Source organism: Syzygium oleosum, unplaced genomic scaffold (assembly GCF_021117445.2).
Source record: "Syzygium oleosum isolate NSW1041296 unplaced genomic scaffold, Sole_v2.1 Sole_v2.12, whole genome shotgun sequence".
In the NCBI taxonomy this organism is placed as follows: Eukaryota; Viridiplantae; Streptophyta; class Magnoliopsida; order Myrtales; family Myrtaceae; genus Syzygium; species Syzygium oleosum.
This window is the reverse complement of record NW_026607496.1, coordinates 1,584,668-1,601,704: the sequence shown is the minus strand read 5'-3', so window position 1 is coordinate 1,601,704 and position 17,037 is coordinate 1,584,668. Positions and strand designations below refer to the sequence as shown.

Here is a 17,037-nt window from a genome sequence, read left to right as displayed (position 1 = left end):
CTCCTACCAGCATCAAACAAAGAGACCCCGGAATGAAAATGTTGCTGCTGTGCAATCCGTGAGACAAGGAGGTTTAATTGTTTTTGCATCCATATAGTGGGAAGGTATTAAAGGACAGTCAAACTCTCCATGCCTTCAAGCATAACGAGATCAAATGGCGACATGCAGAATGTAAACAATTGAACATTTCCAAGTTCGCTATCAGACTAACCAAAAGTAGATAGACAAGCATAGACGCACACGTGCATGCAGATGATTCTGCAGCTGCACACTCAGAAAACATCATGTGATCATTTCAAATCAGTAACGTAACCAACACTAATGAGAATGACCGAAGCAGACCCAGAGGATTGGGAAGTTAAAAATGGGTGAAAACTGCAGAACTGGTAACAATCATCCATTGAGAGAGAGAGAGAGAGAGATAGAAAGAGAGATTTCATTGATCTTGCAACTACTTTCGACAGTTAAAGAGAACACAGATACAACAGCAACCACAACTTCTAATAAACAACACAGCGGAGACAGACAATATACACATCCCAGAAAAATGGACAAACCATGCAATTGGCAACTACTCAACAACTTTCACACCAGAGAGGTAAACTTTACTCTGGATTACATTGCCACCAATCAAAAAACCAGGCATGACCATCAGACCAACCCTAGGTTTTTCGTCACCGTCATCCATCACCAAATTCTTCACCACACTTTCCATATAAACCTCAGAGAACTCGCTCCCGCTCTTGACCTGGAAAATTTTGACGCTAGGATCAAAAGAATAAGCCAGCCTATGCAAAAGCCATATGGACTTAGCCAGTTTTAGAAATACTTGATAGAATGGAGTCCGAGGATGCCCACCACCAGTTACAAAATTCCGCTGATCCAAGTTCCCAAAGAATGAAGCCTCCATCTTGGGGTGAACAACCAAAAGGTACTTGCTCCGACAAAATTTCCCAAAGATTGAGTCTGGGTTCTGGCCTAACATGTCCAATGGATCCATCTCCTTCAAGGCCAGGAACTGATGGAAAAAGCTTTCTTTATTTACTGCAATAGTGTCCGACTCTATTCCAAAGTTTTCCTGTTGAAAAGCACCAAACATTCTTTGACATATATGGGACTCAAATGCATACTTTTTGTGAGCACGCTTTGCATAAACAACGTCAGGTTCAATGGAGATAGCAGCAGCATCGAGGTCCCAACCAGCCGCTTTCATCATATTGATCAAGGGCTTTGAGAAGTCATGAATGGCTTGGTAAGCAGCTTCAACAATTGAGATGAACAGATCAGGGGTTAGATCAACTGGGAAAAACCCATTCTCATAGCCCGAATCATCCGATTCTTTGCTTGACAAGCCCCTAAGCTTGAGATTCTTTTCGAGTTTTGCCTTCTTCACATTGGCTTCTTCAATTTGCTGCTGCAATTGATTAATCTCCGAGTCCTTATTATGAATTTCTGACTGGAACTTCTTGACCATGACCTCGTACGTTTTCAGGAGGCTCTGCTGTTCTTGGATCTCGGCAGCTAAGCGAGAGTCCTGAGGTGAGATGCACACCGGTTTAGGGTTGTTCTCCCGATAAGAATGCTTGAGTTCGGACAGGTTCTTCAGCTCCGAAACCACGAGTTTATCGGCGGCTTGGATCTTATCCGGATCGTAGGGAGTATGAGCGGCTTGGAGCTGTATGTAAGCAGATTTCAAGGAGGAGACATTGGTGAATATTTTAGAAATGATGCCTTCTATGGCTTCTGGGTTCGGACTCTTGGACTCGTCCATGGGTTGAGGATGAACCTTCTGGCTGTTGCTCTCACGGAGTTGATTATCTCGAACTCCAGTGGGTAGCATAGCTACTTCCAGTGGAGTAGTTCAGACAGCTTTGCTTCAAAAAGAAAAACAAAAAAACACCAATTTAACAAATACATCAATATGTTCTTGCATCATCATACGTTAGAAAACATGATGACTGTGTATGAGTTGGCCTGTATCATGTTGTTCAAATAAAGTTTCTAAATTGGTCTTCGTCAAGAACAGTTTCACTCAAAAGTCTACGCAGCTCTAATATGTAAACAAGCTTCTGATTTGCAAACTAGGTCAACATTACTTCTTGAAAAGATCGTCGACCCACAAAAAACCAGCATCATGCGGCAAACGAAGCACATCAACCAAGCTCAATGCCCTGAAAAGGGCGGGTCCCAAGAACATCACTAGATCAGAAATGTTAGACATACACTTGTTTTTTCCCTTAGCTCTCCTCCTGATCTGCAAACGCAGCGACGACAACGAAACCAAGCCCAAACCAAGCGAAAGACCCCACAATCAGATGGCACACATCCTCAACGAGCTCGTGCAGGAGCTCGAGGAACGCGAGGGAGCAAGAACGAGCCGATCTGCGACATTGGAGGGGGCGAAGTGGGGGGGAGGAGGGGAAGAGGAAAAGGGGGGCGTACCTTGCTTGCCGAGAGGAAGACACAGTGCAGAGACCATGAACGTCTATCGCCCAGGGGGAGAATCAAGAAGGGTGTGCCCTCGTTTTCATTCTTTATTCAAAAACAGAGGCGAAAGGCTTGACCTTGAGCCCAATAAGCAGGTTGGGCTTTCATACTTCTCCAAGAGTTCTCCATGCCTTATTGAGAGAGAGAGAGAGACAGAGAGAGAAAGAAAGAGGGAAAGAGAGTAAAGATGGATTTTTTTAGGGGAAACATGAAGAGAAAATAAGCCACATGAAGAAAACAAATTTCATGGTATTATCGCCCGGCGGCGACACTTCAGCATTTCGCGGTGTAACAAGGGATTTTAGAGAATCCATTGGTTAAAGAAATTGGAAATTCGCTGCGATATATAGACTGAACATAATATTTCAGAAACCAGATTGCCAAAAGCATCGGAATTTGATAAACCCTGATCGAGTTTGGGGATGTGAAAAATGAGAAAGGAATGTTTTTTCGTCAAAGAGACATGAATGATATGTGAATTTGATTCAATGTCAATGCAACAATAATTTTATTTTAGTCATCTTTTAGTTGTAATAGCTGACAAACTAGTGTCGCTACACATTCTCTGCCAACCTCCTATTCCTCCTCTGTTTCGGCTGTATCTTGGGTCAACCAATTTGCCATCAAAATTACATGAATTATCCAATTTTCAAAGTGACGAGCTTTTTCATGTGATTTATGAGGGAAACAAGTGCCCTTAAACTTTTCTTGTTAAGTATGCTTCCCCAAATGCCTCCTTCGGAAAAACGTTGCAAAAAGAAAACAGCAAAAATGCAGAGCCAGTTCCTTCTACTGATGAAATGTGAACTCTAAGTTAAACAATTGTAAATCAAAACCTGGTAAACTACGGACCAGATTCTTAACCGGTACTGCAAATTACAGGAAAATTCTGTGGTGATTCAGTGAAGACTTTCATGTAAATTAGTGCAAGTAACCAGTAGCTTGCAAACAAATACTTGGCGTGCTCATAGCAGAAGGGGGAAAAACGAAATTCTCTGATGTACAATGTAAAACTAGGTTTTCGTCAAAACGACCGCGACAGTAATCAACCGGTTGTCACGTCCTTTAGTGACCATGCACCACATTACCGTGTGAACCTGAATCCCTACATTGACAAAGCACAAAGTCACATCCCGCTTTTGGAAAAGATTACTGGGTGCATCTCAATCGCTACATGAGGAACTTTAGGAACTGGAACCAAATTGTTGCTGTGATTTGAATGGACGGACAGAGGAGAAATGCATATCTTAACTCTCCTCAGCAGATCCTTATTTTTTTACCACCAAAACCTCCAAACTTGTACACCTGTAACAATTTTATCCTCCGTTAGTTTCCGTTAAATTTTACTATCAAATTACTTAGTTAAATGACACATGGTAATTGACGAATGTACCAGTTTGAGATTTTAGCTCAAGTGTACTAATTTGTGGTTTTTTTTATTAATTCAATTTAATGGATGGTAAATTTATCACAAATATACCAATTTGAGGTTTTGAGTGGTCAAAAAATTAGTTCAGGGTAAATTTATTACATGTGTACCGGTTTGGGATTTTTTGTGATAAAAAAATTAATTTTGGGTGTGTACCAATTTGAGATTTTTCGTGTTATTAACCCTTTAACGTAGACGAATATAATATTGCTTTGAATTATGGGAAACGTCCAACAGAACACAACCAAATATATCCAATTTCCTTCCCTCCTGGTCTTCTTTTCGGCCGAAAACATACGGTACAAGATATTGCTTTGTGGCCGAAGATATTTGCTTGCAGAACACGTCAATTTTGGTCATGGGCTTGATTCGATTCATTCTATTTCACGGGCCAAAACAAACTAATTGATTTCAAAACTTCACCTGCACCGTTCTAATTATTAAGCTCATAATGTTCAATTTATCAAAATTGAATCCATTTGCCGCTAGTCCAATTAATATGCAAACTATATGGGCTTAACTATTAATATAAATGCTCCTAATATCTATATGCAGTTTTAATGAATATTTTTTTTAGGGGCCGGAATCGATCCCTTATTTTTCAATGCAATTTAAGACTAAATGGGTCGTCAAAATTTAGATGTCAACATATATTTTTCCATTAATTTTACTCTTGCCTATTAGTTTTTTTTCTTCCCAAACTGGGTAATTCAACATATATCACCTTTTTCTCTTTCACCGTTTCCAAACAACACGAGAGGAATTCTTTTCTTCACATCTATTTTCTATCTATTATATGCTGGTTAAAGCTGGAGTCGAGAAAATATTTTTTTTTGTGCTCGTTACGTGACAAATGACTCTATTTTTATGATTGCCACGTGACAAAATACACAACGTAATTTTGTTACATTCTCACATTCGAACAATTAGTACTTGTTTATTAATTTGTCATGAATGCTCGTGTTTTACCACGTAACACTTCACTTCTATGATTGTTGAGTGATAAAACACATGCGGCGCAACTTTATAAACAGTGACTTTTGAACCTTCACCTTACCAAGGTTTGAGGCAAATCATACGCATGCGGCTTTACGTACTTTAGGCACGTTTGTAAATTTTATTTCTCTTAAGCTGGAACTCACTTGGGCCATGTTTTACGTAGTGTTACGCACTCTTACATTTAGTCGATTTTGTGCATGGGTGATGCCGTAGCCGTAACCCACGAATCAAGAAGGTGATAAGAGGAAAGGACAACCAGTTCCCCCAATTTTGCCTTTAAGAGATTGCCCCCCGAAAAAAGAAGAAGAAGATGTATCTAAAATCCTACATTTCTATAGTTCATCTCACTCTTGTACAATTCCTCCGTGCACGAAGGGCAACAATCAATGACATTTGTGGTCACCGATGACTTGGAGTGTCCTTTCGAGTTGCGGTCAATTTCCGTTTGTCCATACATAAAACCAAGTTGCTCCCCAGAAAGCGACTGTATCATTAAATATAAACAACTTCTCAATTGTTCCTCTTCTGGAAATGAATCTCTTGACTACATCAATTATCGCACAGACAACGAGAAACGAGAACGAGAGCGCTTCGCCTTCATCATTTGAGGTACGTTCTATGTCATTTGATCTTCATTTACTCATGTTTTCTTGCTATGTTTGAAAAGAAATCAACCAAATTGTTTATCATGATGGAACGGATTCTGATGCTTTATAATCTTTCGTCAGTAATAGAACAAAAGGTCTGCTTCTCTTTAGCCTCATGTCGACCAAGGATGTTTTTCATGCTGCGATGCCACGAAAGATCTGAAGTTTTTGATTGATGATTTGAGTATCATCTCGAGTGTGTGTGTACTTGCATAGTGGTAGTTCGTGAGTTTCATGTTGGATATTTGAGGTTAATCATCATATGAACTTGAGCTTAGTTGCCTGATTTAGCTCTCTACTCACAACCATTCAACCGATTCTCTTGCAGACATCGAGATGACAAGCGCTGCAATCAGGATTTGGGTTTTCTTTGCACTCTCTTCTATTTGGTTTTCTTTGGCAGGAAGCTACATGCACACGTACACCGAAAATGATCTCATGTTTGCGAAAGTTAACTCCTTGACCTCCATCGAGACTTTGCTTCCCTTGAGCTACTATAGTCTCCCATACTGCAAGCCCCTTTGGGGAATCCGAAAAAGTGTCGGCAATGTTGGCGCTGCTCTCATGGGAGACCAAATCCTTAACTCGCCGTACAGGTTCCGAGGGAATGTCAACGAGTCCATCTACCTCTGCACCACTGATCCCCTGAGCGAGCACGAGGCAAGGCTCTTGAAGCAGCGGATTCACGATTTGTACCAAGTGAACATGATGCTTGATGGTTTGCCGGTAACAAGGTATGCTAGCTATGATGGGATTAACATGAAATGGACCGGCTTCCCAATCGGGTATGAAGCGCCGAATAGTGATGACGTTTACATCATTAATCATCTCAAGTTCACAGTCTTGGTGAACGAGCACAGAGACCACGGTTACCAGGGTGATGACATAATGGATTTTGATGCGCCATCTACTGGCATGGTCTCTGAGGGTTATAAAGCAGCACCGCCGTTTGAGATTGTGGGCTTCAGGGTGGATCCTTGCAGTGTAAAGCACGACCTGGAAAACATGAGAAGGCTCAAAATGTACGACAACATAGATTCAATGGAATGTCCCCACAATATCGAGACATGGCAGGTTGTGAGGGAGAACGAGAGGATATCCTTCACTTATGAGGTTCAGTTTGTGAAGAGCGATATCAGGTGGCAATCTCGTTGGGACACTTATTCGAAGGAGGAAGATTCTGCATTCCATTGGTTCTTGGTACTCAATTCTCTGATGACGATCCTTCTCTTAACTGGTATTGTGTTCGTTATATTCCTGAAGACAATATCTAGGGAACTCGCAAAACGCCGGGGACTCAATAAGCAGGCCGAAGCACAGACCAATGAGGAGCCTTTGGGTTGGAAGCTTCTCGCTGGCGATGCATTCAGAGAGCCAAATCACTCTAAGCTTCTCAGTGTGATGGTTGGAACTGGGGTCCAAATCACACTGACCATATTCGTGACTGCAACCATCGCTGCCTCTGGCTTCATACCTCCCGATGCTCGAGGAATGGTACTGACATTGATAACAAGGGTCAACACTTTTTCGGGAATGGTTGGCGGGTATGTTGGCATACGTCTGTGGACAACACTGAAAGGAAGTACCGATGGTTGGAAGTCAGTTTCATGGTTGATCGTGTTTCTCTTTCCAGGAATCGTCCTAATCATTCATGCAGCGCTCAACCTCATAATGTGGGTCAACCGTAGCACAGCCGCCGTTTCCATCTCCATGTATGTCACTGCTTTGTTCCTCTGGTTCTGCATTTCAGCGCCAGTCACCCTCTTGGGAGGATTCCTAGCGACCTGGGCCGAGGCTATCCACTATCCTGTGAAAACCAATCGCATTCCTAGGGAAATCCCTGCTCGGACACTCCCCTCGTGGCTCTTGGTTCTTGGTGCGGGGACAATCCCGTTTGGCACGTTCTTTATCGAACTCTTCTTCTTTCTGAGTAGCATATGGCTCGGTAGGTTCTACAGCATGTCGGGGACCCTCTGCCTCTGTCTTCTGTCCCTTGTTATTGTCTGTGCTGAAACTTCCTTGATAATTACTTATCGCAATCTACGAGCCGAGGACTGGAAATGGTGGTGGAAGTCTTTCTGTGCTTCCGGTTCGGCTTCCATCTATGTGTTCATGTACTGCATCAGTTACTTGGTTTTTAACCTGAACAGTTTGAGCGGGTCCCCATCTGTCACAGTTTATGTTGGTTACTCGCTCATCGTGGCAATTGGCACCCTGCTATCGACTGGTAGCATCGGTTTCCTTGCTTCCTTCTACTTTGTGAATGCTCTCTTCTCATCAACAGAGATCTGAGAAGAGTCACCTTATTCTGAATTTTCATCCTCTGATTGAGCTCCTTGCAGTTGGAAACTGAAGTCACCTCAATAGTCTTCCATCTATTATCTATTGCCTTGCCTTTGTCATGTTTCGCAGATGAAAGAAGCACAAGAACAGTCGTACGTAGCTATTAGTGTTTCCAAGTAATGTATTCCCATCTACTGCACACATTTCCGCCATCATTTCTGTGTCATCTGACAATCAAGTATGGAGCTTTATTGTTAACAGTCTTCTTCGAAGGTGCCAATGAGTAGTTTTGCATGAATGGCACGCATCAGATAACCTCTAGAAGTCAAAGTTAAGATCCAAACAAGCTATGAGATAAGTTGGAGGGTAACACTGAAAGGAGAGGGGGACGGTGATGGGCTCTGTCAGCTATTTAGCAGGTAGATAGCATGCGTGAGCAACTCAGGACCGCACGTACCTTCATACTAATAACCCATTAATGATTAGACCAATGAGCACATAATGCTCAACCAAGTCTCTGAACAAATCTTATAATGCAGTAGTTCAGCAACTGAGTATTTGTTAAATCCATGAAGCACCCATTCATAAATAGGCTCGGCATCATTTTTAACAAGAAGGCCATTCTCTAGAAACTACAGGAACAGCCCTGGAATGCCCTTCTCAACCATAGGACCCCTTGCATGGCCTTGAGAGACTTCTCTCCACCAATCTTCTTAACCTTCAGGTGGACAACAACTGACAGCGAAACTTCATTCAGTTGTAGGATCCATGCTCTGTAGCTCCCCACGGAGCCACCATTCTTCATAATTCGAGTCACACCGTGATTGATCCCTAACAGGTCGTGATCAAAATATTGTTCAAGTCAAGAAGACTAACAGGTCGTAAAATCTCTAGGGGCTGTTAAGAAACCAAGAGATATCCAGGCCCTTGCCATTTATTACGCTAAGCTAATCTCTTTTCCCTAGCCTAAGTCCGTTATGCCGAGCAGATTGAGAATCCGCGCCTAATGTCCCCCGTTTCGTTTCATATTCATTCTTTTTTTTTTTTTGGTAAGGATCATATTCATTCTTTTTCAGCTCTGCCATTCAATAGAAACAACAGCAATGAAAGCTTCCTATGAACTACATAAATTTTGCATCTTGCGCATCAGTCAGTGTCGATATGAACTAGGAGAAAATTGGTGTCATGAACGTTGACCTGGCATTTTGTTTCTGGTTGCGGGCAACTTCTGTTTGTCCAGACATAAAACCAAGTCTTCCCAGAAAGCGATCGAATGAGTTTGATGTAGATCTTTCGTCTTTTCGCCTCCTTCACGTCAAGCAACAAAGAGAAGATAAAATGACGGTGTTACATTAATCATCACAAAGATAAATAGGAGGGAAAGAGGTGGCTGTTCTATTTGCTCTGCATCGCGAGAGTATTGCCATTGTATGTAAGGACTGCATGAGCAATTTCCTCTTCAATATCGTTGTTCGCCAATTTATTTATGGTGTCATCTACTTCCATTATGCATCTTCTTTTCTTGTGCCTTGTAATCTTGCCTCAATAGAAGTCCTAATCTAGGCGATCTTAGCTCTTCGCTTTGATGACTTGTACTCGTGAAGAAATTTCTGCAGCTAGTCAATTTCAGAATGCAAAAAACATAAGCTCTATGAAACCATTCTCTATTATAAACACCAGTTACTTTCTGCCAAAGAACAATCAAACTGGTCCATTTCTCTTCAATCTTCCCGTTTTTGCTTTCGACTCGTCATACCACAATAGTTGAGCAGGACAAAGAGTCGGGCCGCCTACATAACCCGGGTAAATCGACCCTGATAAGAAGAGGAATGAATTAGCTACGCTGAAGGTTCGTGATCAAATTCATTGAAGCCAAAGTGTGTTATCCTGGTGAATGATAATTAAGGACTGGAAAAAGAGGTCATTCTTGTCCAGCTTTATCAGCATTTTTATCAGTATAAAAGAAGAAATCCAACTTTACAAATATAAAGCATTTTTATCAGCAAAAGAAATACATGTATATATTTTTTGTCGAAGTAGTATATCTATTGTGAAATATCCCTTCGAGAAAATACAAATTAATTCATATCATTTTTCGGTGAGAATTCATCTTATCACTATTAATTCTAGAAAAATGCTAAAGAGTGCCCTAAGGACGTCATCGGTTGCGCTTTGGAAACATACTTATCTCCATCTGAAGTAGGTGACTTCTATGAAATGTGTGTTCTTGCTCGATTTTCCAAAGCATCGATGTTTTCCTCCATGGGCATCACCCACATTTGTATTTAATAAATTGCGCATGTGGGTGATGTCCACAACTTGTAACTCAACAATCAAAAGAGTGGTCGGGGGAAGATATAACCATTTCCAAAGTGCGTCGCTATGCGTTATTTCCATTTTTAGCGGTCTTAACTAGTGTTTTGGGGCGCATTTGTTAACCCGATTTCCCTGGAGATTGTTCTAGGGATGAACGACAAACGTATCTAAAACTCTATGTACACAGCCTGATACGTGAACCTGATCGAGCTAATCAATATGCCTTGACATTTGAGGCAAATGTCATCTAATTCTATCTTATATAATCTCATTCTTTTACACTTCGTCCCACCACTAAGATTTCATTCGTTTAGCAGAAAAATTGACGTTTCCGAAAAATATTTTCCAGAAGGTCATTTTCCAGGAAAATAACAATATTTTCCGGTGTTCGGCTAAAACTTGAAAATGAACTGGAAAATATTTTCCGCCGCCGTTCGGTATCTGATTTGATTTTCTAGGGAAAATTACCAAAAAATTTGAATTTTAAATTAATTTTTAAATTATTTTTATTTTTTTTTTTTCCTTTCCGGCCGAGGAAGAAGCAAAAACAAAAGAAAGAAAAGGAAAAATAAAAGAATAATAAAAATAATAAAAAAAATCGATATTTAAAAAAATAATAAAATAAAATAAAATAAAAAGGAAATGTGTTATTTGAAAGAAAATGAGATGAAAGAAGTTACGAAAGCGGAAAAAATTTCCCTCATTTAAATATTTTCCATGACTAATTTATTTTTGAAAAATCTGGAAAACGTTTTGCTAAAAGTTGTTTTCCGCTTGTGAAAGGAAAACGACCGGAGCCCTAAGTTCAAATATCAACGACATTTCCTTGTGAACTACGTTCGCCCGTAATGTCCATATTCACCATGAGAGAAGATGGTGTCGTCAACGTTGACTTGGATGGTCGTTTCTTCCCAGAAAGTGACCGAATTGATTTGAAATAACATTAAAGAAGTATGCAACTTTTCCTCTTCATGGGAAATAACGAAGCAGAAGGATGAAAATGGCTTGTTAATTACACTAATAATCGCATAATCAACGAGAGCGCTTCGCTCCCGTAAGCAATTTCAGTTTGCTTCCATTCCCATCACCAAGGCTCAGCTTTATTCATCACTTGTGAGGTAAGTTCTGTATCATATGATCTTTGTTAATGTTTCCATGATGGATTAGGTTCTGATGCTTCATAGTGTTTCACTAGTAATAGATCAAAAGATCTGCTTCTCTTTAGCCTCGTGCCGATGAAGGGTGTTTTTTCCCGTGCTGCGATATCAAAAACCACGAGAGATCTGAAATTTTTCATCGATGATTAACGTATGAAGTGTGTGTATGTGTGTGTATATGTGCATACAATTGGAGATTATCTATGGAGATTAATTATCATTTGAACTCGGAGTTATTTGCCTAATTTGGTTCTCTACCCACAGCCATTCAATTGATTCTCTTGCAGATATCAAGATGACAAGCTCTGCAATCAAGAATTTGGTTTTCTTTGTACTCTCTTCAATTTGGTTTTCTTTGTCAAGATGCTACATGCACACATACGCCGGTAATGATCTCGTGTTTGCCCAAGTAAATTCCTTGACCTCCATCGAGACTTTGCTTCCCTTGAGCTACTACAGTCTCCCATACTGCGTGCCCACGGGTGGGATCCGAGAACGCGTCGGCAATGTCGGCGCCGCTCTCATGGGAGACCAAATCATCGACTCGCCGTACCAGTTCCAAGGGTACGTCAATGAGTCCGTCTACCCCTGCACCACTCATCCCCTGAGCGAGCACGAGGCAAGGATCTTGAAGCAGCGGATTCGCAATATGTACCAAGTGAACATGATGCTCGACGGTTTGCCATTAATGAGTTATGTCTATAGTGGGTTTAACATTCAACAGACCGGCTTCCCTATAGGGTATGCAGCGCGGAACAGCGATGATGTTTACATTATTAATCATCTCAAGATCAGAGTCTTGGTGAACGAGCACAGAAGCCGCGGTTATGACATGATGGATTTTGATGCTCCATCAAATGGCACGGTCTTTAAGGGTTATGAACCGACACCGCTGTTCGAGATTGCAGGCTTCAGGGTGGTTCCTTGTAGTGTTAAAACACGACCAGGAAAACGTGAAAAAGCTCAAAATGTACGACACCATAGATTCCATGGAATGTCCCCTTGAGCTCGAGACATTGCAGGTTGTGAGGGAGAACGAGAGGATATCCTTCACTTACGAGGTTCAGTTCTTGAAGAGCGATATCCAGTGGCAATCTCGTGGGGACACTTATTCGGAGCAGGGAGATTCCCGAGTCCATTGGTTGTCGGTACTGAATTCTCTAATTACCATCCTTCTCTTAACTGGCATCGTCTTTGCAATATTCCTGAAGACAAAATCTAGGGAACTCGCAAAGTGCCAGGGACTCGATAAGCAGGCCGAAGCACAGACCAATGAGGAGCTTTCGGGTTGGAAGCTTCTTGCCGGCGATGCATTCAGAGAGCCGAATCACTCTAAGCTTCTCAGTGTGATGGTCGGAACTGGGGTCCAAATCACACTGACCGGTTTCGTGACTGCAACCATCACAGCTTTCGGCTTCATACTGCCCGGTGCTCGAGGAACGATACTGACATTGATGATAACTAGCTACTATTTTTCAGGAATCATTGGTGGGTACGTTGGGGTGCGTATGTGGAGAACTCTGAAAGGAAGTACAGATGGTTGGAAGTCGGTTTCATGGTCGATCACATTTCTCTTTCCAGGAATCGTCCTAAGCATACACACAGCGCTCAACCTCGTAATGTGGGTCAACCGTAGCACCGCCGCTATTTCCATCTCCATGTACACCACCGTTCTATTGCTCTGGTTCTGCATTTCAGTGCCAGTCACCCTCTTGGGAGGATTCCTAGCGACCTGGGCTGAGGCTATCCCATATCCTGTGAAAACCAATCACATTCCTAGGGAAATCCCTGCTCGGACACTCCCTTCATGGCTCTTAGTTCTCAGTGTTGGGATGATCCCGTTCTGCTTGCTCTTTATCGAACTCTTCTTCCTTCTGAGTAGCATATGCCTCGGTACGTTCTACAGCATGTCGGGGACCCTCTGCCTCTGTCTTCTGTCCCTTGTTATTGTCTGTGCCGAAACTTCCTTGACTGTCACTTATCGCAATCTACAAGCTGAGGACTGGAAATGGTGGTGGAAGTCTTTCTGTGCTTCCGGTTCAGCTTCCATCTATGTGTTCATGTACTGCGTCAATTACTTGGTTTTTGACCTCAACGGTTTGAGCGGGCCCCCATCTGTGACAGTTTATGTTGGTTACTCGCTCATCGTGGCAATAGGCACCCTGCTATCAACCGGTAGCATCGGTTTCCTCACTTCATTCTACTTTGTGAATGCTCTCTTCTCATCAACAGAGATCTGAGTAAAGTCACTTTTTCTGAAATTCATCCCCTGCTTGAGCTCCTTTTGTTCGGAAAACTGAACTCGCCTGGATCGAGTACAGGAATGTTTTACTTTTTCATCTATTGCCTTGCCTTTATTATGTTTTTCTGTCGAAAGAAGCACGAGAATATCTGTAAGTAGCTATAGCTCAAAGTAATATATTCCCATCTAATGCACACATTTCCACTGTCATTGCTTTATCATCTGACGATCAAATACAAAGCTTAATTGTCAACAGTCTTCTTCGAATTGAAGGTGCAGATTAGTAGTTTTGCAGGAATGGCATGCATCAGATAACCTCTAAAAGTCAAAGTTATATATCCGGCATTCTTCATAGTTCGAGTCACACCATGAATGATCCCAAGATCTTACAGGTCGTGATCAAAAGATAGTTCAAATCAAGAAGACTAACATGTCGTAAAATCTCTAGGGGCTGTTAAGAAACCAAGAGATATCCGCGCCCTTGCCTTTTATCCCAATCAGCTAATCTCTTTTCCCTAGCCTAAGTCCCTTATGCCAAGCAGATTGATAACTTGCGCCTAATGCCCCCCATTTCGTTTCATATTCGTTCTTTTTCAACTCTGCCATTCAATAGATACGAGAGCAAAGGGAGCTTCCAATGAGCTAGATAAATTTTGCTTCTCGTCCATCAATCAGTGTGATATCAACTATGAGAAAACCGGTGTCATAAACGTTGACTCGGCATGTCGTTTCTGGTTGTGAGCAACAACTGTTTGTCCAGATGTAAAACCAAGTCTTTGAGAAAGAGATTGAATGAGTTCAATTTAGAACTATGGTCATTTTGACTTCTTCATGCAAAGCAACACAAGAAAAGATGAAATGACGGTATTAGGGTAATCATCACAAAGATAAATAGGAGGGAAGGAGGTGGCAATTCTATCTGCTCTACATCGTTGAGAGTTGTATTGCCGTTTTATGTAAGGTACTTATTGCTACCAGATGAGCAATTTCCCTTCATTATTGCCGTTCGCAAATTTGCTTCAGGTGTCGTCTACCTCGATTATGCATCTTCTATCTGTTCTACATCTTCTTGTAGTCCTGATTGAATCAATCTTAGTTTCGCTTTGATGAGTTGCGCTCATGAAGAAATTTTTGCAGCTAGTCAGTTTCAGCATGCAAATGAACACGAACCACACCCCAACATTAAATATATATTGCAACATGAACGTCAATCAATCACTGAAGAGGAACCAAACTGATCCACTTCTCTTCAATCTTCCAGCTGTCATAGCATAATAGTTGAGCAGGACAGAGAGTCGGGCCGCCTACATACCCTGAGTAATTAAATCAACCGAAGAGGAATCAATTAGCTATGCTGAAGGTAATTTTCGTGATCAAATTACTGAAGCCAAAGGGGGTTATATTGGCGAATAACAATGAAGGAATAGAAAAGGAGGTCATCTTGTCCAGCCGAATGAGTGGCTTCATCCTTGTGGTGCTTTTCACGCTCTATAACCGTGAAAAGGCTGAATGGTCATTGATGATTCGTGCACAATCTTCAGAACTTTACAAGAAAATTATGTCATCAGGGCCACTTACGATACAAAATGACTGATGGTCCTTTTTGGACGATATTCAAATTTCTGAAGTGTAAGTTGTAGATTTGGCATCGTCTCTTCCAACCCTCCATAAAACTTCCTTGATCCTTACGTATTGAAACCTCCAAACAGACGACTGGAAACGGTGGTGGAAGTCTTTCTGTGATTCCTGTTCGGCTTCCATCTACGTCTATGTACTGGATCCATTTTTTAGATTCTGACCTACAGAGTTACAGCAGGGCTCCATCCAACGCATTTTCTTGTGGTTACTCGCTCACCATGGCAATAGTGGCCCTGCTATTGACCGGAAGCATTGTTTCCCTCGCTTCGTTCTACTCTGTTCAGAGATTTGAAAAGATTACTGGGTGCATCTCGATCGTGGATTCATGAGGAGCTTTAGAAACTGGAACCAAATTGTTGCTGTGATTTGAATGGACGGACAGAGGAGAAATGCATACCTTGAACTCTCTTTGGCAGATCCTTCGCATTAGCATCTTTGTTGAAATGATCACGTACAGGCTCCATAAGGTAAAATGAATTACGAATTCGCCGAGGAGTTATAGATAGACACGTGTACCCCTAGAGAAGCTTGCGAGGGCTTCTGTCGCTGTAATTGCAAAACAAGAGTGTACACTCCTAACATTTGTGCGCGGAAATGCTCATGCCGTCTTCCATACTTGGCTCCTGATGTGATGAGACCAAAGGGCCATTCAGGGTTCTCAACCAATTGTGCCCCGCATACAAAGATGCTCATTAGGATCGAAGGAGAGCCTTACCTGAAGTATCTTATTCAAACACTTCTTGAAAGGGCTGGTTTCAGATCACCAGGATCATGCAGATCTCCACTTTCGTAGTCGACGACGTGTTCATCAAAGCTTTTTAAAGGTCCTACACCGCAAGATAGCAAGAAAGAGAAACAGAGTAATCAAAATAAACTAGCATTCAATTAGCACGAGAAAAATGTAGGTGGAAAGGCAACAAGAGTTCAACATCATAGCAACTCCACTTGCCACCGCCGTTATCTTGCAGATTGCTTCACGTTAAACTAATTAAACCACGGTGGCAATATGATGTTCCAAGGACCGGTTCGGTCCGGTTCTGGGTAGAACCGGACCGAATGCACGCCCCTAGTAAAATATTGCAAAATATTCCTTCCTCCTTCGAGGAAATACATATTTTATTCATGTCATTTCTCACTTAGAAAATTAATTCTTACGGCTATTAGTTTAGAAAAATTTTAAAAAGGGCACTATTGACAACTTTCTATGGGTCATCGGTAGGGCTTCTGAAACATAGATATTTAGAAAAAATTACCGAAAAAAGTCCTAAACATATTACATTTGTACCAATTTAATCATAAATTTTTCAATTGTGCCAATTTAGTCTTAAACATATTCGCGTTTGCCAATTGAGTCCATTCGGTCAATTTTGGTCAGAAATCATTGACGTGGATGCCAACAATTTTATGTGGCATGACCGGTCCTGAAGTGGACTTTTTTTTTTTATAATTTTTAATAACAATTTGGTTGTTCTTGTCTTTTTTCTTTTCCATTCTGATTTTTTTTATCAATGGCCAACAAGGATCACCCGCCACAAGCGAGGGCCGGCCACCCTACTAGCACTAGGCAAGGGCCAGCCAAGGCCGCGACGCCCTCGCCTAGTGCCGGCAAGGGCGTCCCGGCCTTTAATAAAAAAACATAGAGAAAGGAAAAAAAAAGAAAAGAAAAAACCAAAAAATATATTAAAAAAATGTCTACATTTGCGCCAGCCGTGTCATATACGACTGCCAGCATTTACTTTGGCGATTTATGGCTAAAATTGGTCAAGTGAACTCAATTGGCAAAACATGATAAGGTTTTAACCAAATTGGCACAATTTAAATGTTTATAACTGAATTGGT

At 41.6% G+C, this 17,037-nt stretch overlaps 2 protein-coding genes and 1 pseudogene across 4 annotated transcripts; 2 read left to right on the top strand and 1 right to left on the bottom strand.

Moving 5' to 3' along the window:
- Positions 1-418: 418 nt before the first annotated feature.
- Positions 419-2,601, bottom strand: LOC115677158 (protein GRAVITROPIC IN THE LIGHT 1). Of its 3 annotated transcripts, none has more exons than XM_030600253.2 (2): positions 2,443-2,601; positions 419-1,874 (listed from the first exon to the last, which is right to left on the bottom strand). In XM_030600253.2, the coding sequence occupies exon 2, from the start codon at positions 1,838-1,840 to the stop codon at positions 572-574; it is 1,269 nt and encodes a 422-aa protein (XP_030456113.2). In that variant the 5' UTR covers positions 1,841-1,874; positions 2,443-2,601; the 3' UTR covers positions 419-571. The 3 variants fall into 3 exon arrangements, with proteins under 3 accessions (XP_030456113.2, XP_030456112.2, XP_056172215.1); XM_030600252.2 differs by having other exon boundaries at positions 419-1,869; XM_056316240.1 differs by lacking the exon at positions 2,443-2,601 and adding an exon at positions 2,220-2,423 and having other exon boundaries at positions 419-1,869.
- A 2,786-nt stretch (positions 2,602-5,387) lies between these two features.
- On the top strand, positions 5,388-8,103 carry LOC115677153 (transmembrane 9 superfamily member 12-like). The gene is made up of 2 exons (XM_030600245.2): positions 5,388-5,524; positions 5,891-8,103. The coding sequence occupies exon 2, from the start codon at positions 5,899-5,901 to the stop codon at positions 7,852-7,854; it is 1,956 nt and encodes a 651-aa protein (XP_030456105.1). The 5' UTR covers positions 5,388-5,524; positions 5,891-5,898; the 3' UTR covers positions 7,855-8,103.
- A 2,990-nt stretch (positions 8,104-11,093) lies between these two features.
- Positions 11,094-13,758, top strand: LOC115677156 (transmembrane 9 superfamily member 12-like; annotated as a pseudogene).
- Positions 13,759-17,037: the final 3,279 nt, after the last annotated feature.